The 21,811-nt window shown below is 47.4% G+C and overlaps 1 protein-coding gene across 1 annotated transcript; it reads left to right on the forward strand.

Annotated features, from left to right (window-relative positions):
• Positions 1-643: 643 nt before the first annotated feature.
• LOC147118495 (uncharacterized) lies at positions 644-10,906 on the forward strand. Its single transcript, XM_085983921.1, has 3 exons — positions 644-681; positions 1,092-1,495; positions 9,874-10,906. The coding sequence occupies exons 1-3, from the start codon at positions 644-646 to the stop codon at positions 10,821-10,823; spliced, it is 1,392 nt and encodes a 463-aa protein (XP_085840047.1). The 3' UTR covers positions 10,824-10,906.
• Positions 10,907-21,811: the final 10,905 nt, after the last annotated feature.

Consider the following 21,811-nt stretch of genomic DNA (forward strand, 5'->3'; position numbering starts at 1 on the left):
CATTGAATGGTGGAGCAGGCTCGAAGGGCCGAATTGCCTACTCCTGCTCCTATCTTCTATGTTTCTAAAGCACATCAAGACGTCTGCTGGTCATGAAAGCACTGTATAAATGCAAGTCTATCTTTCTTGAAGTAGTGCCATGGGATCTTTTACATCCCCCTGAGAGAGCAGACAGGGCCTCAGTTTAATGTCTCATCCAAAAGACAGCACCTCTGACAATGCAGCACTCCCTCAACACTGCACTGGAGTGTCAGCCTAGATTTCTATGTTCAAGTTTCTGGAGTGGAACTTGAACCCACAACTTTCTGACACAGAGGCGAGAGTGCTACCCACTGAGCCACTGGCTGACACTAAAGAACAAGCAGCTCTGACGAAAGGTCATTGACCTGAAACGTTAACTCTGTTTCTGTCTCCACAAATGCTGCCTGACCTGCTGAGTATTTCCAGCATTTTCTGTTTTTGTTAAAGAAACGAGTGAGTGATTGCTGACAGGAGGAATGTTGGGTCGTCCTGCGCATGTGCACCTCCCCGGCGGCTGAGGCGAAACACCGACTTGCCCCCACCTGAGCCGCGCACGCGTATCAGATGTTGCGGCTCCGCATGTGCGCCCGATGTTCCAACCGTGGGGTTTTGTGCGCTGAGCATGTGCGTTGCGGACCGATTGGGATGGGCGATTGTGGAGCAGGAGGGAGAGCACGGAGGCCATGAGCACATGCGCGGGACTCAGATTCAACAGAGCGCTTTCTGGAGCACCGGGGCTTGTGGGTATTACAGCCGCCATTACTGCTGATCCTTTCGACCAACCTGTGCAGCAGCTGGAGCCTGAAAATCAGCTTCACTGCCCCTGGGTTCAGAAAGGGGAAAATTGAACAACAGTTTGCCTCTGATCCTTTTCTGAACTCAATTTACAGGGTTATAGAAGTGGAGCAGTTGCAGGCGGGAAGCTCAGACCAAACATCACGTCAAGATCTGACAGAGTCGCTCGATTCATCAGGACCTGAATATCATTGGCCTTTGCACATGGAAGGAGAAAGCAGCGATCGCAGCGATGACAAACCGCACACGTGTTCGGTGTGTGGACGCGGATTCAGCCGATCGCCTGACCTGGTGAGACACGTGCACCGTCACACCGGGGAGAAACCGGGTAAAGGTGGGGACGGCGGGAAGGGATTCAGTTCCCCGTCTGCATTGGAAGTTCAACGGCGCAGTCACACCAGGGACAGTCCGTTCACCTGCTCCATGTGTGGAAAGGGATTTGTTTGTTCATCCCATCTGCAAACACACCAGCGAGTTCACACTGGGGAGAGACCATTTCAATGTTCTGACTGTGGGAAGGGATTCACTCAGTCATCCAACCTGCAAACACACCAGCTTGTTCACACTGATGAGAGACCATTTCAATGTTCTGACTGTGGGAAGAGCTTTAAAAGCCCCAGGGAACTGAAGGAACACCAGCTTGTTCACACTGATGAGAGACCATTTAAATGTTCTGACTGTGGGAAGAGCTTTAAAAGCCCCAGGGAACTGAAGGAACACCAGCTTGTTCACACTGACGAGAGACCATTTCAGTGTTCTGACTGTGGGAAGAGCTTTAAAAGCCCCGGGCATCTGAAGGGACACCAGCGAGCTCACACTGATGAGAGACCATTTCAGTGTCCTGACTGTGGGAAGAGCTTTAAAAGCCCTGGGGAACTGAAGTAACACCAGCGAGCTCACACTGATGAGAGGCCGTTTAACTGTCCTGACTGTGGGAAGAGCTTTAAAATCCCTGGGGAACTCAAGCAACACCAGCAAGTTCACACTGGGGAGAGGCTGTTCACCTGCTCTGTGTGTGGGAAGGGATTCGCTCGATCCTCCATCCTCCTGACACACCAGCTTGTTCACACTGACGAGAGACCCTTTATATGTTCTGACTGTGGGAAGAGCTTTAAAAGTTTGAAGAGCCTTAAGAGTCACCAGCGTGTTCACACTGATCATCGAATCTAACAGCACAGAAGGAGGTGATTCGGCCCATCGTGTCTGTGCCAGCTCTTTGAAAGAGCTGTCCAATTTAGTCCCAAACCCCAGCATTATCCCCAGAACTCCGCAAACTAGTCCTCTTCAAGTACATGTCCAATTACCGTTTGAAAGTTCCTGTGGAACCTGATTCCAGCATCCTTTCAGATGGTGCGTTCCAGATCTTAACAACCCTCTGTGTGAAAACAATTCTCCTCATTCCCCTCTAGTTCTTTTAGCAACTATTTTAAATCTGTGAGCTTTGGTTACCGACCCACTTGCCAGAGTCAACAGTTTCTCCCTACTTGCTCGATCAAAACCCCTCATCATTTTGAACACCTACATTAGGTCTCCTCTTAACCTTCTCTGCTCTAAGTGGAACAATCCCAGCTTCTCCAATCTCTCCACATAACTGAAGTCCCTCATCCCTGGTACCATCCTGGTCAACCTCCTCTGTACCCTCTCCAAGGCCTTGACATCCTTCCTAAAGTGTGGTGCCCAGAACTGTACACAAGACTCCAGCTGAGGCCAAAACCCTGCAGCTGTACAAAACCCTGGTTAGACCACACCTGGAGTACTGTGAGCAGTTCTGGGCCCCACACCTTAGGAAGGATATATTGGCCTTGGAGGGAGTGCAGCGTAGGTTTACCAGAATGATACCCGGACTTCAAGGTTAAGTTACGAGGAGAGATTTCACAAATTAGGGTTGTATTCCCTGGAATTTAGAAGGTTAAGGTGTGATCTGATCGAAGTTTTCAGGATATTAAGGGGAACAGATAGGGTAGATAGAGAGAAACTATTTCCGCTGGTTGGGGATTCTAGGACTGGGGGCATAGTCTAAAAATTAGATTCAGACCTTTCAGGAGTGAAATTAGGAAACACTTCTACACACAAAGGGTGGCAGAAGTTTGGAACTCTCTTTCGCAAACGGCAATTGATGCGAGATCAATTGTTAATTTTAAATCTGAGATTGATAGATTTTTGTTACCCAAAGTTATTAAGGAATATGGGCCAAAGGCGGGTGTATGGAGTTAGGTCGCAGATCAGCCATGATCTCATTGAATGGCGGAACAGGCTCGAGGGGCTGAATGGCCTCCTCGTGTCCTATATTCCTAACTAGTGATTTGTAAAGGTTTAGTGTAACTTCCTTGTTTCTGTATTCAATGGCCCTATTTACAAAGCCAAGTATCCCATACGCTTTCTGAACCGGCTCACCAACTTGCCATGGCACTTTCAAAGATTTGCGAATATGGACCCCCAGGTCCCTCTGCTCTTGCACCCCCTCAAAATAGTCCCATTTCGATTATACGGCCCCTCCCTGTTGTTTCTCCCAAAGTGCATCACTTCACACTTATCCTCATTTAATTTCATCTGCCTTGTGTCTGCTCATTTCACAGTCTGTCTCTGTCCTTCTCAAGTCTGCCACTACTATGCTCACTATTTACTACGTTGCCAAGTTTTGTATCATCCGTAAACTTCGAAATTGTGCACCTATACCCAAGTCCAGGTCAGTTATATATAACAAGAAAAGCAATGGTCCTAATCCCGACCCCTGGGGGAACCCACTGCATACTTCCCTCCAGTCAGAAAAACATCCCTCAGCACTGCTCACTGCCTCCTCTCCCTTAGCCAATTATATACCCAAATTACCATCAGCCCTTTAATTCCCTGTGCTTCTATTTTCCGAGTAAGTCTCTTATGTGGTACTTTATCAAATGCCTTTTGAAAGTCCATATAAACAACATCTACTGCACTACCTTCATCAACACTCTGTTACTTCATCAAAGAACTCAATCAGGTTAGTGAAGACACGATTTACCTTCAACAAATCCATACTGGCTGCCCCTTATTAACCCATGCTTCTCCAAGTGAGAATTAATTTTGTCCTTGACAATGGTCTCTAGTCGTTCACCCACCACTGACATTAGACTGATTGGCCTGTAGTTACCAGGTTTATCCCTCTCCCCTTTATTAAATAGGGTGTAACATTTGCAATTCTCCAGTCTTCTGGCACCACTCTCATATATCTGAGGGAGATTGAAAGAATGTGGTCAGACCTTCTGCTGTCTCCACCCTAGCTTCCCTCAGCAACCTAGGATGCATCCCATCCGGACCGGGTGACTTGTTAACTTTGAGTGATGACAACCTATTTAGCACCTCCTTTCTATCTATTTTTATCCAATTCCTCTACTCCTCCTCCTCTACTGTGACATTAACTTCATCCTCTTCTTTTGTGAAGACAGATGCTAAGTACTCATTCAGTACCTCAGCCACATAGAGTCATAGAGTCATAGAGTTTTACAGCACAGAAAGAGGCCCTTCAGCCCATCGTGTCTGTGCCGCCCATCCATCCCTGTCCAGTCTAATCCCATTTTCCAGCATTTGGTCCATAGCCTTGTATGCAATGGCATTTCAAGTGCTCATCCAAATGCTTCTTGAATGTTGTGAGGGTTCCTGCCTCTACCATCCTTTTAGGCATTGAGTTCCACATTCCAACCACCCTCTGGGTGAAAAAGTTCCTCCTCAAATCCCCTCTAAATCTCCTGCCCCTTATCCTGAATCTATGCCCCCTTGTTATTGACCCCCCCACTAAGGGGAAAAGTTCCTCTTTATCTACCCTATCTATGCCCCTCATCATTTTGTACACCTCAATCAGGTCCTCCCTCAGCCTTCTTTGCTCCAAGGAAAACAACCCCAGCCTGTTTAGTCTTTCTTCATAGCTGAGGCGCTCCATCCCAGGTAACATCCTGGTGAATCTTCTCTGCACCCTCTCCAAAGCAATCACATCCTTCCTATAGTGAGGTGACCAGAACTGCACACAATACTCCAGCTGTGGCCTCACCAGCGTTTTGTACAGCTCCATCATAACCTCCCTGCTCTTATATTCTATGCCTCGGCTAATGAAGGCAAGTATCCCATATGCCTTTTTAACCACCTTATCTACCTGTTCCGCTGCCTTCAGGGATCTATGTACATGTACACCAAGGTCCCTCTGACCCTCTGTACTTCCTAGGGTCCTACCACTCATTGTGTATTCCCTTGCCTTATTTGTCCGTCCAAAATGCATCACCTCGCACTTTTCAGGGTTAAATTCCATTTGCCACTTTTCCGCCCATCTGACCAACCCGTTTATATCGTCCTGTAGCCTGAGGCTTTCCTCCTCGCAATTTACCACCCCACCAATTTTCGTGTCATCTGCGAACTTACTGATCATACCTTTAACATTCTCATCCAAATCATTTATGTAGATCACAAACAACAAGGGACCCAGCACCGATCCCTGAGGTACCCCACTGGACACAGGCTTCCAGTCACAAAAGCAACCTTCGACCATCACCCTCTGCCTCCTGCCACTCAGCCAGTTTAGGATCCAACGCGCCAAGGCACCCTGGATCCCATGGGCTCTTACCTTCTTGACCAGTCTCCTATGCGGGACTTTGTCAAAAGCTTTACTGAAGTCCATGTAAACCACATCCACGGCATTTCCCTCATCCACCCCGCTAGTCACCCCCTCGAAAAATTCAATCAGTTTTGTCAGACATGATTTACCCTTGACAAAGCCATGCTGACTATTCCCGATTAATCCTTGCCTCTCCAAGTGGAGACTAATTTTGTCCCTCAGAATTTTTTCCAATAATTTCCCTACCACAGATGTTAGGCTCACTGGCCTGTAATTCGCTGGTTTATCCATGCTACCCTTCTTGAATAATGGTACTACATTAGCTGTTCTCCAGTCTTCTGGTACATCACCTGTGGCCAGAGAGGTTCTGAAAATTTGTGTCAGAGCCCCTGCAATCTCCTCCTTTGCCTCCCACAGCAGCCTGGGATACATCTCGTCCGGGCCTGGGGATTTATCCACTTTTTGGCCTGCCAAAACCGCTAGCACCTCCTCCCTCTCGATGCTAATATGTTCAAGTATGTCACAGTCCCCTTGCCCGATTTCTATGTCTGCATCGTCTTTCTCCATAGTGAACACAGATGCAAAAAATTCATTTAAAACCTTGCCTACATCATCTGGCTCTACACACAGATTGCCACTTTGGTCCCTAATGGGCCCTACCCTTTCCCTGGTTATCCTCTTGCCCTTAATATACTTATAAAACATCTTAGGATTTTCCTTTATTTTGCTCACCAGTGTTATTTCATGGCCCCTCCTCACCCTCCTAATTTCTTTTTTAAGTATGCCCCTGCACTTTTTATACTCCTCTAGGGCTTCTTCCGTCTTTAGTCTTTTGTAACTGCCAAAAGCCCCCCTTTTATTTCTAATGCATTTTTGTATATCCTTTGTCATCCAAGGTTCCCTTTGCTTGTTGGTCCCACCCTTGACCTTTACAGGAACATGTTGGCGTTGTACTCTCTCTATTTCCCTTCTGAAAGTCTCCCACTGTTTTGATGTGGATTTTCCTATAAGTAGCTGCTCCCAGTCCACTTTGGCCAGATCCTGCCTTATCATATTAAAATCGGCCTTCCCCCAATTTAGAACCCTTATTTCCGGGCCGTCTTTGTCTTTTTCCATGACCACCTTAAATGCTCTCCTACTGACACTTCCACCACTTGCCCGGCTACATTCCCTAGAATTAGGTCCAGTACCGCCCCCTCTCTTGTAGGACTTTCTACATGTTGGCTCAAAAAGCTCTCCTGGATGCACTTTAAGAATTCTGCACCCTCTAAGCCTTTCACACTCTGACTATGCCAATTAATATGATGAGTTCCTATTTGGTCCCTAATCAGCCCCACCATTCCTTTAACTATCCTTTTACTTTTCATATGTTTATAGAAGATTTTTGGGTTCTCTTTTATGTTACCTGCTAATCTTTTCTCATACTGTCTCTTTGCCCTTATATCCTGTTTCATTTCCCCCCGCACTCTCTGTATTCTCCTGGTTTTTGACTGTATTCTGTACCTGACATTTGTCGTAAACCTCCTTTTTCTGTTTTATTTTAACTTCGATATCCTTTGCCATCGGGAGCTCGAGCATTGGATGGCCCATCTTTCCTCCTTATGGGAATATGCTTGGTTTGTACCCGAACTATCTCAGCCTTGAAGGCCTGCCATTGGTCATTCACTGTTTTCCTGGACAATCTTTGTTTCCAGTCCACCTGTGCTCCATCCCTTCTCACATCACTGAAATTGGCTCTCTTCCAGCTGGGTATTTTCACCATTGATTTTTCTTTATCCCTTTCCATAACTACTTTAAACCTAATGATATTGTGATCACTGTTAACCAGATCCCTCCTGCCCCAGAACCGATGAGAGACCCTTTAAATGTTCTGACTGTGTAAAGAGGTTTCAGATTTCATCCAACCTGCTGACTCACCAGCGAGTTCACACAGATCCTCAAAGAAAGGAAGGTGTTTTAGAAAGGCTGGCGACACTAAAAGTTCACAGCCATCTCAGAGTAGTGTCCCTTTAATTACAATCTCGCAAAACAGGAAGAATTCACCAGACTGATACCTCGGATGGCAGGAATGACGTATGAGGAGAGATTGGGTCGACTGGGCTTATACTCGCTGGAGTTTAGAAGAATGAGAGGGGATCTCATTGAAACTTATAAAATTCTAACAGGACTAGGCAGACTAGATGCAGGAAGGATGTTCCCGATGGCGGGGGAGTCCAGAACCAGGGGTCACAGTCTATGGATAAGGGGTAAGCCATTTAGGACAGAGATGAGGAGGAATTTCTTCACCCAGAGAGTGGTGAACCTATGGAATTCTCTACCACAGAAGGCAGTTGAGGCCAATTCATTAAATATAGTCAAGAAGGAGTTAGATATATTTCTTAAGGCTAAAGGGATCAAGGGGTACGGGGAGAAGGCAGGGGCAGGGTACTGAGTTTGGATGATCAGCCATGATCTCATTGAATGGCGGAGCAGGCTCGAGGGGCTGAATGGCCTACTCCTGCTCCTATCTTCTATGTTTCTATGTAATCACTGTCCCTTTAACAACCACAAATGCCTGTGTGGAGGAGAGGGGAGATACAGCCTGTCCCAGTAACTGTCACAGAACAGAATTAGCAACCCTGTCCCATAAGGGCTTGACCCTCCCCCACTCCCTGCTTTTCCTCAAGTGTCTCATCCTTAAAATTCTCATTCTTGTTTTCAAATCCCTCCGTGGCCTCGCCCCTCCCTATCTCTGTAATCTCTTCCAGCCCCTACAAACCCCCCGAGATATCTGCGCTCCTCTAATTCTGGCCTCTTGTGCATCCCCGATTTTAAACGCTCCACCATTGGCGGCCGTGCCTTCAGTTGCCTGGGCCCTAAGCTCTGGAATTCCTTCCCTAAACCTCTCCATCACTCTACCTCTCTCCTTTAAGATGCTCCTTAAAACCTACTTCTTTGACCAAGCTTTTGGTCATCTGACGGAATATCTCCTTATGTGGCTCGGTGTCAAATTTTGTTTTATAACGATCCTGTGAAGAGCCTTGAGAGGTTTTGCTACATTAAAGGCGCTTTATAAATACAAGTGGTTGTTGCTGTTTCCTGAAACTAATAATAAATTCCCCAGAGGGAAAAAAACTTGTACTTTTACTCCCAAATATTAAAAAGTTTGTTTTACAGAAGCACGAGGTCTTTCTGCATTTATTAATCAATTTAAAAAGTCTCTATTAAAACCTGAGCCAGTGTGTTGTGAGACAAAGAGCCTTGTGTCCAATAAGGGGAATAAAGGCCCACAGCCTCCCCTAGCCCCGAGCCCTGAACAAGGGACTGGAGAAACTCGCTGCCCTGCGGATCAGACAATCCGCCGGCGCTAGTCCTGCCCCTCGGGCTCCCCGCCAGCTCGCTCCTCCAGTCACGCACCACTCGCTCCCTATTGGTCGGAAGCTCCCGTTAATCAGGCTGTGGGGCCGGGTCACGTGTCCCTCACCGACTTTACAAAGAAACGTCGACTCTAATTTCTCTCCACGGATGTTGCCTGGCCTGCTGAGTTTTTCCAGCATTTTCTGTTGTTATTACAAAGAAAGCCTCGCGCGGTTGCCGGGCAGAGCTGCAGGTCGGCGGGAGCGGGGTCGGGAGATTAATAAACTGCGGGTAGGCCGCGCCGCAGGGTTTATAAAGTTGGAGAATGGCCTCAATCCCGAATGAGATCCAGCGGCCCGGTCTGTGATCCACCGGACGGCAGCGGTGAGGCTTTTTCTCGGTGACAGGCCCGGGTTAGGCGCCGCCATCTTCATGGAGGAAAGACAGACCGGTTCCACCTGGAGCACGGCTCATGCGTGGCCATCTTGGTACAGGGACAGTGAGTAGGCGGGGCTTCAGGGTCCCAGTGACCAGGAGAGACAATCATTGACTCATTGATTTTATTCTCACACTGAACACAGCGGGTGTAGAACTGAACCCAACCAGAGTAGAGAGAGGGGGAAAACTGGGAGTGGAGGAAAGAAATGTTGGAGATGGTGCGATGGGTTTGGATTTCAGCACAGGGAGGAGGGAGAGTGTGTGGGATGGGGATTTACAGCTTTGGGGGAAGAAGAGAGACAAGAATGTTCCACAGAAACTAGAATTGTCTGTTCTGAATTTCTATCCTGTACTTACAGTGATGACTTTTGTAAACTCCTTTTACAGGGTATTAGAAGGGGAGGATTTACAGACGGGAAACTCAAACCAAACATCACATCAAGATCTGACAGAGACACTCCATTCATCAGGACCTGAATATCATCAGCCTTTGAATGTGGAAGGAGGAATGTTTGTTCTGTCTGTGGGGAAAGATTTCAAACATCAGTGTGACTGGAAAAGCGCTTTAACCAGTTACGCAGCCTGAAAAAACATCGCACCGTTCACAGTGGGAAGAGAAAGGGAGCGAGAGAGAAAGGGAGCGAGAGAGGGAGAGAAAGGGAGCGAGAAAGAGAGATAGTGAGAAAGGGAGCGAGAGAGAGAGAATGATAGAGAGAGAGAGAGAAAGGAAGCCAAAGAGAGAGAGAGTGTTCCATGTGTGGACGAAGCTTCAACTGATCATCCAACCTGGAGAGACACAAAGACCCACACCACGGAGAAACCCTGGAAATGTGGGGACTGTGGGAAGGGATTCAATTATCCATCCAAGCTAGAAACTCATCGGTGCACTCACACCGGGGAGAGGCCGTTCACCTGCTCTGTGTGTGGGAAGGGATTTGCAGAGTTATCCAAGCTCCAGATACACCAGCGAGTTCACACTGGGGAGAGGCCGTTCACGTGTATTGAATGTGGGAAGGGATTCACTCAGTCATCCAGCCTCCATAGACACCAGCGAGTTCACACTGGGGAGAAACCGTTCCCCTGCTCCGTGTGTGGGAAGGGATTTGCAGAGTTATCCAAGCACCTGATACACCAGAGAGTTCACTCTGGCGAGAGGCCGTTCACATGTATTGAATGTGGAAAGGGATTCACTCAGTTATACCATCTCCAGATACATCAGCGAGTTCACACTGGGGAAAGGCCATTCACCTACTCTATGTGTAGGAAGGGATTCACTCAGTCATCCCATCTTCTGACACACCAACTTGTTCACACTGTTAAAAGACCATTTAGATGTTCTGACTGTGAGAAGAGCTTTAAAAGCACAAGCGACCTGCTGACCCACCAATGCACTCACACTGGGGAGGGGCCGTTCACCTGCTCCGTGTGTGGGAAGGGATTCACTCAGTCATGCACTCTGCTGAGACACCAGCGAGTTCACACTGAGGAGAGATCTTTCACCTACTCTTATTGTGGGAAGATTTTCACTTGGAAGTCTAACCTGCTTAATCACCAGCGAGTTCACACTGGGGAGAGGCCGTTCACCTGCTCCATGTGTGGGAAGGGATTCACCCGTTCATCCCATCTGCTGAGACACCAGCTAGTTCACCAGTGACTGCAGGGGTTTGATTCTGCTGTTATTGCTGCTGTTAATCAAATCCAGGACTGAACCATGTTCACTCTGGCAATTGGGCTTTGTTTCTGCTGATGTTAATAACCAGGTTAACTCGGGTTGAAATTAATATTCTGGATCAATATTAAATAAATCAGCTTTGTTTCAAACACACAGTGTGTCTAATATTTGATTTCTCCATGATAAGAGGAGACTAATTGGTGTTCTGTTACTGACTGTTTCTTACTCTGGATTATTTCAGTTCTCATCTAACTTGCCTTCTACCACATCAAATCCCAAGCTTGTTCCATTTGTGTACACGGTCTGTGGGTGTCATAGACTGAATTGTAGTGACTCGCTTTACTCTCATCTGAAATTCCTTTGAACCATCCCTTTACAGAACTAACTTGTATAAGATTTGAAATCTGTTATTTTTTGTATCATTTAACCTCTTTGGATCCGATTTTTTTTTTAAAACTCCACACACACTGCATGTGACAGCCTTAGAAATGTTCTGATCTTTGCTGATTTTGATGGTCCCGTCAATTAATCTCGTTACATACCTTGCACTATTTATTTAATCGAGATAATTGTTTCAAATACTTCTTTATCAGGACTTTAGCTCCTCCATTGATCCCTGTCAATAATCCTTGGTCAGGATTGGGGTTAGTGGTTGGGGTTAGTGTTAGATCCGTGATTCTGAGGGTATGCTGTTATTCAATAACCACACGGATGCTGTAACTTAACAATAAACAGGTCTTTACTGGAGGAGGGTAGTCTCAAGACTGGGGGTACAGAGGCATGCGCAAAGCTTATATACAGGTGTGGTCACTGCCGGTACTACAGTATACAGGAGCTGTAAAAGTAGTTCTGTCTTAAAGGCACATACACTACAATTCCTCCCCTTTTAGATTAGTAGTACCCCTAATATTCAAATAACAATTAACACTTTAACATGTACATTAAACAACAATAGTCCATTTATAGATTCAGTCTTTGGGGTGGCTTCCTGACCCTTTCGGGATAGCACCTTTCCGGAGGTTCTTGTTCTTGGTGCGGAGGCGATTCTGACCCCTTTTCATTGGGTAGTTCATCGGGTTCCACTGCTACTGGTTCTGAGGTAGATGCTACCGGTATGTCGGGTTCATCCCCAGGTATTCGAGACATGGGGTTGACGCGTTCCTGTGATGCTAAGATCTGATCAACGTGGCGTCTCACAATGTTCTCCCCGACATCCGCTGTGTACATTAATGGCCCCTGCCTTGTGCATATCATTCCGGGTTGCCGTTTCTCTGTTCGATAGTCACGGGCCAAGACTGGTTGCCCTACATTGAAGCTCCTTGTCGGCTTCTCATTGATGTGCTGGAATTGTTTGTCCTCAACATTTCTTCGCACATTTGGCCTGAGCAAGTCCAGATGAGATCTCAACCTTCGGTTAAAGAACATCATGGCCGGTGTCTGGTTGGTAACTGCATGTGTCGCGTTTCGGTAGGCTAATAAGAAATTGTCCATCTTATGCTGTAGTGGAATTTCATCGTCGCACATGGCCTTTATCGCCTTCTTAAAGGTTTGTACGAACCTCTCAGCCAATCCATTTGTGGCTGGATGATACGGGGCGGATGTGTAATGCCTTACCCCATTCCTTCTCATAAATTTTTGAAACTCGTCGGACACAAACTGTGGTCCATTATCAGAGCAAATCTGCTCTGGCAAACCGTTTCTGGCAAATATGGTCCGTAGGACTGCAATCGTTTTCTCTGTAGTGGTTGAAGACATTTTTATCACCTCAGGCCACTTTGAATGAGCATCCACTGCTATTAAGAACATTGAGTCCATGAATGGACCAGCGAAATCAATATGCACCCATTGCCATGGAGAGGAGGGCCACTCCCATGGGTGTAGAGGGGCATGTGGTCGGAGAGGAATTTCCCAGATTTTTTTCTCCCAAATTGGCCATTGGGTCTTTATCTGGTTTTTCGCCTCTCCCGGGAGATCACATGGGTTCGGGTGGATGCAGAGTGATAGAAGATTTGAGGTTAGGATCAGATCAGCCATGATCTTATTGAATGGTGGAGCAGGCTCGAGGGGCCGATTGGCCTACTCCTGCTCCTATTTCTTATGTTCTTATGTTCTTATGCATTTTGGACCTCCTGGCATCCTAAGCAGCTCTTAGTTAGGTCTTCGATTTGTTGATCGATTCCCAGCCACCACACATAAGCCCTAGCAAGGCTTTTCATTTTCACTCCCCCCAGATGACCTTCATGTAGCTCATTTAGCACTCTCTCCCTTAACTTGGGTGGAATCACCACTCTGGATCCACACATCACTGTCCCCTGGCATACTGACAGCTGTTCTCTTCTGGATGAGAATGCTGGCAACAGTGAGTCGCCATGTGTTGGCCAACCCCTCACCATCAAATCATATACCCGAGACAGTGTCGGATCATTGCGGGTCTCCTTCTCTATATCCGCGTTCGTTACTGGCAATCATTCAATTATTGATGAATAAAATATCTCGATAGGGTCCACTGCTGGTGCTTCCTCCACAGTAGGCAGTGGCAGGTGCGATAGCCCATCAGCATTCCCATGCTGTTTCGTGCCTTTATATTGTATTTCATATTGATTCGCCTCTAGAAACAGGGACCATCTTTGTAACTGCTGTGCAGTCATCACTGGAACACCCTTCTTAGGATTAAAGATGGAGACAAGTGGTTGGTGGTCAGTCAGCAAGGTGAACTTCTGCTGATGCAGATAGTGGTTGAATTTTTTTACTCCCCATACTAGGCTGAGGGCCTCCCTGTCAATCTGGGCGTAGTTGCGCTTGGCTGAGGTTAGTGACCGAGACGCAAAGGCTACTGGCCTCTCCAACCCGTCTGGGAATTTGTGCGACAGCACCGCTCCAATACCATAGGGTGATGCATCACATGCCAAACGAATTGTTAGTGCTGTGTTGAAATGGGCCAACACCTCTTTTGATGTGATCAATTCTTTACACTTCTGGAAAGCTCATCTACGTTCGTCATCCCACTTCCATGGTACCCCTGTTTGCAGTAGGGTGTTCAGTGGGTGTAATACCATGGACAAATTTGGTAAGAACTTGTGGTAGTAGTTTACCAGCCTGAGGAACGACCTCAGTTGTGACACATTTTCCGGTGCTGGAGCCTTGACTACTGCCTCAATCTTGTCAGGGGACTTATGTAACCCCTCTTCATCGATGACGTGGCCACAATACGAGATCTGTTTCTGGACAAACTCGCACTTGTGGCGATTAGCTCGTAGCCCATACTCCTTTAATCTGGTGAGCACCTTCTCCAAGTTGGCGAGGTGATCACTGTCATTTTTGCCCGTGACCAAGATGTCGTTCAAATAACACTGGGTCCCTGGAATCCCTTGCAGGACCTGATCCATCGCCCTTTGCCAGATAGCTGGAGCCGAGGCTACTCCGAACACCAGCCGGTTGTATTGATAGAGACCTTTATGAGTGTTAATCATAAGGTATTGTTTCGAAGCTTCTTCTACCTCCATTTGCAAGTACGCCTGGGCTAGATCAATTTTGGTGAAGCGTTTACCTCCAGATAGCGAGGCGAAAATATCCTCAATTCATAGAAGCGGATATTGTACCGTGTGAAGGATTGGGTTCACTGTCACCTTAAAATCCCCACAGATGCGGACCTTCTTTGGTTCCCCAGGCGTATTACTCAACGACCTGTTCATTACAGGAACGATGGGTGTAGCCCACTCACTCCAGTCCACTTTGGACAGTACTCCTGAACGTTCCAACCCTTCCAGCTCTGCTTCAACAGCTGGTCTGATCGCATAAGGCACTGGTCTGGCCTTAAGAAACTTTGGGCTTGCATTTTCCTCTATTTTAATCGTTGCTGTTATGCCTTTTAGTGTTCCTAGTCCCTCCAGGAACACTTCTTTTGCATCAGTTAGCATTTTTGACAGTCGTCCAGGTGTGACATCGTCATCCTTTTTGGCCTCAACCTTCAGTGCCTGTATGGAATGCCAATCTAATTGTATCTTCCGGATCCATTCACGTCCTAGCAGTGGTGGTCCTCCATCTGGCAATACATGTATATACCATTTTAGGTATTTCCTGGCCTTTATATATCACTTTCACCCTTATTTTTCGTTTGGGGTAGACTTTTTTGCCCCGTATACATCTTCAAGACAATCTCTGTAGCTTTCAAGGGTATATGTGAAAATAGCCGCTTGTAGTCCCTTTGATTTATGACTGTTAGGGCTGATCCTGTGTCCAATTCCATTTTCACTTGGACTCCGTCTATCTTGAGTGTAACCCAGATAGTCTGGTGATTCTCCATTTCGGTTACCTTATGTAGTTTCAGATAACCCAGCTCTTTGCTTCCGGAGTCTGTGTCACTTTTCTGTTCGTCTGAACCACTGTCCATCACCTGGTGTACCTTTTTGTACTTCTCCTGTGGAGATTTATTACGGTTGGTTTTCTTCCCAGACTGGCAGACTCTTGCTATGTGTCCTGCTTTCCCACACTGTCTGCACACCTGGTCCTTGAACCAACAATCCTTCTGGTCATGTGTTGTTCTGCCGCAGCGATAGCACTTCCCTGTTCCATAGGACATTTCATTGGTGCCATATTCTTGCAGTCTCCGTTGTATCTCTGCAGCGCCCCTTGCGGCTGCTTCGTGTGATACTGCCATACTGAAAGCTTTGTCCAGCGTAAGATCCTTTTCTGATAGAAGCCGTTTCTGGGTTCCTTCACTTTGTAGCCCACACACAAACTTGTCCCATAACGTATCTGCTAGTCCCGTTCCAAACTGACAGTGTTTCGATAGCTTGCGCAGTTCCGTTAGGTACTCAGCATTGCTTTCGTCTTTGTGTTGGCTCCTTTTATGGAACTTAAATCGTTCTGCTATCAGCAGCAATGTGGGGTTTAAGTGGTCCTGTAGGATTTCTACTATGCTTTCGAAATTCTTGTTCACCGGCTTCTCTGGGGTTATTAGGTTTCACAGTAACCCATAAGTTTTTGCACCCATGGAATTTAACAAAACCAGTGCTTTATTAGCATCTGGCACTTCATTCGCCCTGCAGTACACCTCAATACGTTCCACATATGTCGCCCAATCTTCGACTTCATTGTCGAACGTAGAGATACTGCCACTCTTCGGCATCCCTGGGTGTGAGTTAACTGTCAAAAATGTCATCTCCCGCGCTTCCCCTTCTTCTCCGCTGGCACAAAATGACGTCTCCCGCGCTTTCCTTCCTTCCCGTGCTCGCCCTTCTTCTCCGCTGCGGCTTCTAAAAATGGCGTCTCCCGCGCTCTTCCTTCTTCTCTGCGGCTCAATGGCATCTCCCGCGCTCTCCCTTCTTCTCCCCGTGGACCCTGTTCAGCCCGTGAGCCCTGGCTGTGCTCTGCGCGTTCTTCTTTTTATTTATTTATTTATTTTTATTCGACGCCGCTCGGTCTTGAACCCGGCTGTTTCTTTACCCTCTCTCTCTCCGGTTTGTTTTCTTTTTCTCGACGCCGCTCGGTGTTCAACCCTCGGCTGTGCCCTGTGCGCTTCACCCTCTGTCTTACCCCGTCGACACTGCTCGGCTTTCTCTCCGCCGTCGGTCGGCTCCAGCCGCCGCTGCTCAGGAAGGGTCTGCACTGGACCTGTCGTCAGTCTCTTGCTGATCGTCGTGGCTGGGGAACCAAGCCTGGCTCTCCGCAGCCTCCCCTGCGATGTTCACTCTCTGCCTGACGACTGGGCGGTTGCTCGTGGTCGAGGCTGTGGAGAGCCGGGCCCGTGTTCCTGGCCTCGACTTTTTTTTTGTTTTTTTGCTGCAGTTAGATTCGAATCGACACTCGTCACCACTGTTAGATCCGTGATTCTGAGGGTATGCTGTTATTCAATAACCACATGGATGCTGTAACTTAACAATAAACAGGTCTTTACTGGAGGAGGGTAGTCTCAAGACTGGGGGTACAGAGGCATGCGCAAAGCTTATATACAGGTGTGGTCACTGCCGGTACTACAGTATACAGGAGCTGTAAAAGTAGTTCTGTCTTAAAGGCACATACACTACAATTAGTGGTTATTGGTTAGGATTGGGGTTAGTGGTTGGGGCTAGTGGTTATTGGTTAGGATTGGGGTTAGTGGTCAGGATTGGGGTCAGTGGTTGGGGGTAGCCGATAGGATATTAGGCTTAGGAGATAGTGATTAAGGTTAGAAACCACTATTGACAACACCAGTGTCACTGGACGCGTCCTTTTTCATTTCATGTTTTTGAACCTCACACAGACAAGTCACGAAGCAGCCTCATGAATTGTTCATTCAAGGAACCTTCTTTCTTGCCCGAGCCTGATTTCCTCCCTTCTGTCACATCTCGACATTTCTCACAGAAATAGACATCACGGACATTAGACTTTGTGCTTTGGGACAAGAACAGGCAGATCCAGGTATTGTGCAGATTACATCCAATCATCGGCCTGCCTGAAAAGGGCTTCTGACAATAACCTGTCACCAGGCCCCACCAATCACCATCTGATTCCACCATCATATCTTCCTCCATTACCCGCCTTTCATCCTCAATGGAGCTGGTTTCACCAACATGACCATTCCCCATACTGAGGCTCTCTGATTCCCATTTATAATCACCTGGATTTGGTGTCTCAGTGTAAGTGGTCCCTGGATTTGGTGCCACAGTGTAAATGGTACCTCGATTTGGTCTCAAAGTGTAAATGGTCACAGGATTTGGTGTCACAGGCAACAACAATAACTTGCATTTATATAGTGCCTCTAACTAATAAAACATCCCATGTTGCTTCACAGGAACGTTTTCAAACAAAATTTGACAGTGAGTCATATAAGGAGATACAGGAAACTCTCATTTAAACGGCACCTAAGTATCCAGAATTCGCTATTAACCGGCAAAATTCACACTCCGAAAACAACGCCTCAATAACCGGAAATGTTGCCGAGTCCGAGTCTCCCACGGTGGCCGAGTTAGTCAGTGGGGGTAGTTCTCCAAACTGCCACTACTCGGCCTCTTGACGCTATCGGAAGTCGGAACACCTCAATAACAGGAGTCTGACTCTCCCACGCTGCCGGTAGTCTCTTCCGATCTGCCATTTTTCTGTTTACTGTATAAGTTTTGTTTTACTGTTAAGTAATTAAAGAGTTATGGATTACCCTCAACTGGCAGTACTGTACTAAATCAAGCATCTTCTACCATCCATTTAACACAACATTCTGTAGGTGAGTACCCAATTACTGTATACTGCACATTTCTTGATTTTTTTAAATGTTTGTTTGTTAAAAATAGCCTTGGTAGATAACTCTCTCCGTCATCCGGAATTTTTAATCAACCGGCACCATGCCGGTCCCGTCGGTGCCGGATACCAAAGAGTTTCCTGTATTAGGGCAGGTAACCAAAATCCTGGTCAAAGAGGTAGATTTTAAGGGGCATCTTAAAGTAGGAAAGAGAGATGGAGAGGTTTAGGGAGGGAATTCCAGAGCTTGGCAATATAGGAACAGGATGTTAATAACACCGTTCAGCCCCTCGAGCCTGCCCACCATTCAATGAGATCTTACTCCATATACCCGCCATTACCCCATAGTCCTTAATACCTTTGGTTAACACAAATCTATCAATCCCAGATATAAAATTAACAATTGACCGAGCATCAATTGCTGTTTGCAGAAGAGTGCTCCAAACTTCTACCACCTTTTGTGTGTAGAAGTATTTCCTAACTTCACTCCTGAAAGGTCTGGCTCTAATTTTTACACTCTGCCCCCTAGTCCTAGACTCCCCAACCAGCAGAAATAGTTTCTCTCTATCTACCCTATCTGTTCTCCTTAATTTTTTGAAATCAATCAAATCAACCCTTAACCTTCTAAATTCCAGGAAATACAACCCTAATTTGCTTAATCGCTCCTTGTAATTTAACCCCTGAAGTCTGGGTATCATTCTGGTAAACCTACGCTGCACTCCTCCCAAGGCCAACATATCCTTCCCAAGGTGTGGTGCCCAGAACTGCTCTCAGTACTCCAGGTGTGGTCTAACCAGGGCTTTGTATAGCTGTAGTGTAACTTCTACACCCTTGTATTCTAGTCCTCGAGATATAAAGGCCAGCATTCTATTAGCCTTTTTGATTATTTTCTGTACCTGTTCATGACAATTTAACGATCTATGTACCTGGATCCCCAAGTCTCTTTGGACCTCCACTATTTCTAGCTTTTCACCATTTAGAAAGTACTCTGTTCTATCCTTTTTAGGTCCAAAGTGGATGACTTTGCCTACATTGAAATCCATTTGCCACAGTTTTGCCCATTCACTTAATCAATTAATATCTCTTTGTAATTTTATGCTTCCATCTACACTGCCTACAATGCCACCTATCTTTGTGTCATCAGCAACTTGGATATGTGACTTTCTATCCCATCATCTAAGTCATTAATAAATAGGGTGATTAGTTGAGGCCCCAACACAGATCCTTGCTGGACATGCCCTCATATGCTTCGGTGATGGTTTCAAATCAAATCAAATCAAATCAACTTTTATTGTCATTGTTAGTGCACAAGTGCAGTACAACGAAATGTAGGCTTGCAGCTCCCGAGAGTGTACATTTAGATTAAGACATTTAAACATTCAACATACACTTGGCTTGTAGGAGTTCGACCTCCGAGTGAGCGCAGACGCAAGCATTGTCTGCATACTGTAATTCAATGAGAGAGGAAGGGACGACCTTGGACCTGGACTGGAGGCGACGGAGGTTGAACAGTTTCCCATTGTTTTGTAAATTAGCTCCACTCCAGTGGGGAGCTTACTGAGGGTGAAATGGAGCATTGCCACAAGGAAGATTGAGAAGAGCGTTGGTGCGATGACACAGCCTTGCTTGACCCCGGTCCGTACATGAATTGGGTCTGTGGCTGAACCATTGGTCAGGATCATGGCTTGCATGTCATCATGAAGCAGGCGGAGGAAGGTGACAAACTTTTGAGGGCAGCCGAATTGGAGGACCCTTCATAATCCCTCATGGTTGACAGTGTTGATGGCCTTTGTGAGAGCAAAGAAGGCCATGTACAGCAGTTGGTACTGTTCCCTGTATTTCTCTTGTAATTGGCGTGCGGTGAAGATCATGTCCATTGTGCCCCTTAGTGGGTGGAATCCGCATGGCGACTCTGGGAGGAGCTCTTCGGCCACTGGGAGAAGGCGATTGAGGAGGATTCTTGTGATGACTGTCCCTGTGGAAGACAGCAGAGAAACTCCTCTGTAATTACCGCAATCGGACTTGTCACCTTTCTTGAAGATGGTCACAGTTACGACATCTCTGAGGTCCCCTGTCATGCTCTCCTCCTTCCAGATAAAAGAAATGAGTTCATGACTTCACGCCAGTAGTGCTTCTCCACCATGCTTTAGTGCCTCGGCAGGGATTCCATCTGCTCCTGAGGTCTTGTTGTTCTTCAGTTGTCAGATGGTCTTTTCAACCTCATGCCGGGCTGGGGTTGTGCTGAGATGGTGGTGGGTAGCATGCTGCGGGATGGAGTTGAAGACACTCCCGTCAAAGACAGAGTCTCGGTTATGAAGATCTTCGAAGTTCTCCTTCCAGCGGGCACTGCCTGCACACCCTGTCCTTGATGTGTACCTCTCCATTCTTGGCCCGCAGTGGGGTAGGACCTTGGGTGCTTGGGCCGTAGGCAGTCTTGGCTGTGCTAAAGAATCCACACACGCCGTGGTTGTTGGCTGGCTGCTGGATCTCCTGCGCTTTCTCCACCCACCACCTGTTCTTTAGGTCGCGAGTTCTTTGTTGGACCTCGGCCTTCAGGCATCTGTAGAGCTGCTTTCTTACTCTTGAGTTGTGTTCCTGTTTCCAGATCAGGAATGCCTTGCGCTTGCGGCTTATTAGCTCCTGGATCTCCTGGTCGTTCTTGTCAAACCAGTCTTGGTGTTTCCTGGTCGAGTGACCAAGCATCTCTTCACAGGTGCTGATTATGGAGGCCTTGAGTGCAGACCAGGTGCTGTGGGCACTCTGTGTCTCTGCATCACTGGTAGTCGTCAGGTTGGGTGTGAGGCTCAGGCTGAATAGGGCTTTCTTAGCAGGGTCTTTGAGTGCTCCAGCATTGATTCTCCTGTGGCATTGTTTCTGTTGCCGCTGCTGTTTTGGGGTTACATTGATGGAGATGACAGAGCGGATTAGGCGGTGGTCTGTCCAGCAGTCGTCAGCTCCTGTCATGGTGCGGGTGATGCAGATGTCCTTGCGGTCCCGCGCTCGGACCATGATGTAGTCCAGCAGATGCCACTGCTTGGAGCGAGGGTGCTGCCATGAAGCCTTGTACTTGTCTCTCTGACAGAACAAGGTGTTGGTTATGACAAGGCCATGTTCTGAGCATTTCATCAGGAGGAGGGTACCGTTGGAGTTGGCTTTCCCTACCCCCTCTCTGCTGATCACACCTCCCAGAGGTCTGTGTACTTTCCAACTCTGATGTTAAAGTCACCAAGGAGGATCAGCTTGTTGCCCGTTGGGACTCGGGACAGGGATTGTTCGAGACTGGAGTAGAATTCCTATTTGGTCTCGTCTGTGGCTTCCAGTGTTGGCGCGTACGCACTGATGACCGTAGCACACTGGCTCTGGGCTAGGGTGTCAGTGTTGGCGCGTACGCACTGATGACCATAGCACACTGGTTCCGGGCTAGGGTGTCAGTGTTAGAGCGTACGCACTGATGACCGAAGCACACTGGTTCTGGGCTAGGGTGTCAGTGTTGGGGTGTACCCACTGATGACCATAGCACACTGGTTCCGGGCTAGGGTGTCAGTGTTGCGGCGTACGCACTGATGACCGTAGCACACTGGTTCCGGGCTAGGGTGTCAGTGTTGGGGCGTACGCACTGATGACCGAAGCACACTGGTTCCGGGCTAGGGTGTCAGTGTTGGGGCGTACGCACTGATGACTGTAGCACACTGGTTCTGGGCTAGGGTGTCAGTGTTGGGGTGTACGCACTGATGACCGTAGCACACTGGTTCTGGGCT

This window comes from Somniosus microcephalus, chromosome 4, assembly GCF_052327205.1.
Source record: "Somniosus microcephalus isolate GS21.2 chromosome 4, FLI_Smic_1.0, whole genome shotgun sequence".
NCBI classification, from domain to species: domain Eukaryota; kingdom Metazoa; phylum Chordata; class Chondrichthyes; order Squaliformes; family Somniosidae; genus Somniosus; species Somniosus microcephalus.

Excerpts from the sequence above, each read along its gene's own strand:
- LOC147118495 (XM_085983921.1), top strand. The coding sequence starts at position 644 with ATGTGCGTTGCGGACCGATTGGGATGGGCGATTGTGGA. Across the intron at positions 682-1,091 it reads TTGGGATGGGCGATTGTGGA|CCGATCGCCTGACCTGGTGA; the intron begins GCAGGAGGGAGA and ends ACGCGGATTCAG. Across the intron at positions 1,496-9,873 it reads ACCATTTAAATGTTCTGACT|ATGATAGAGAGAGAGAGAGA; the intron begins GTGGGAAGAGCT and ends GAGAGAGAGAGA.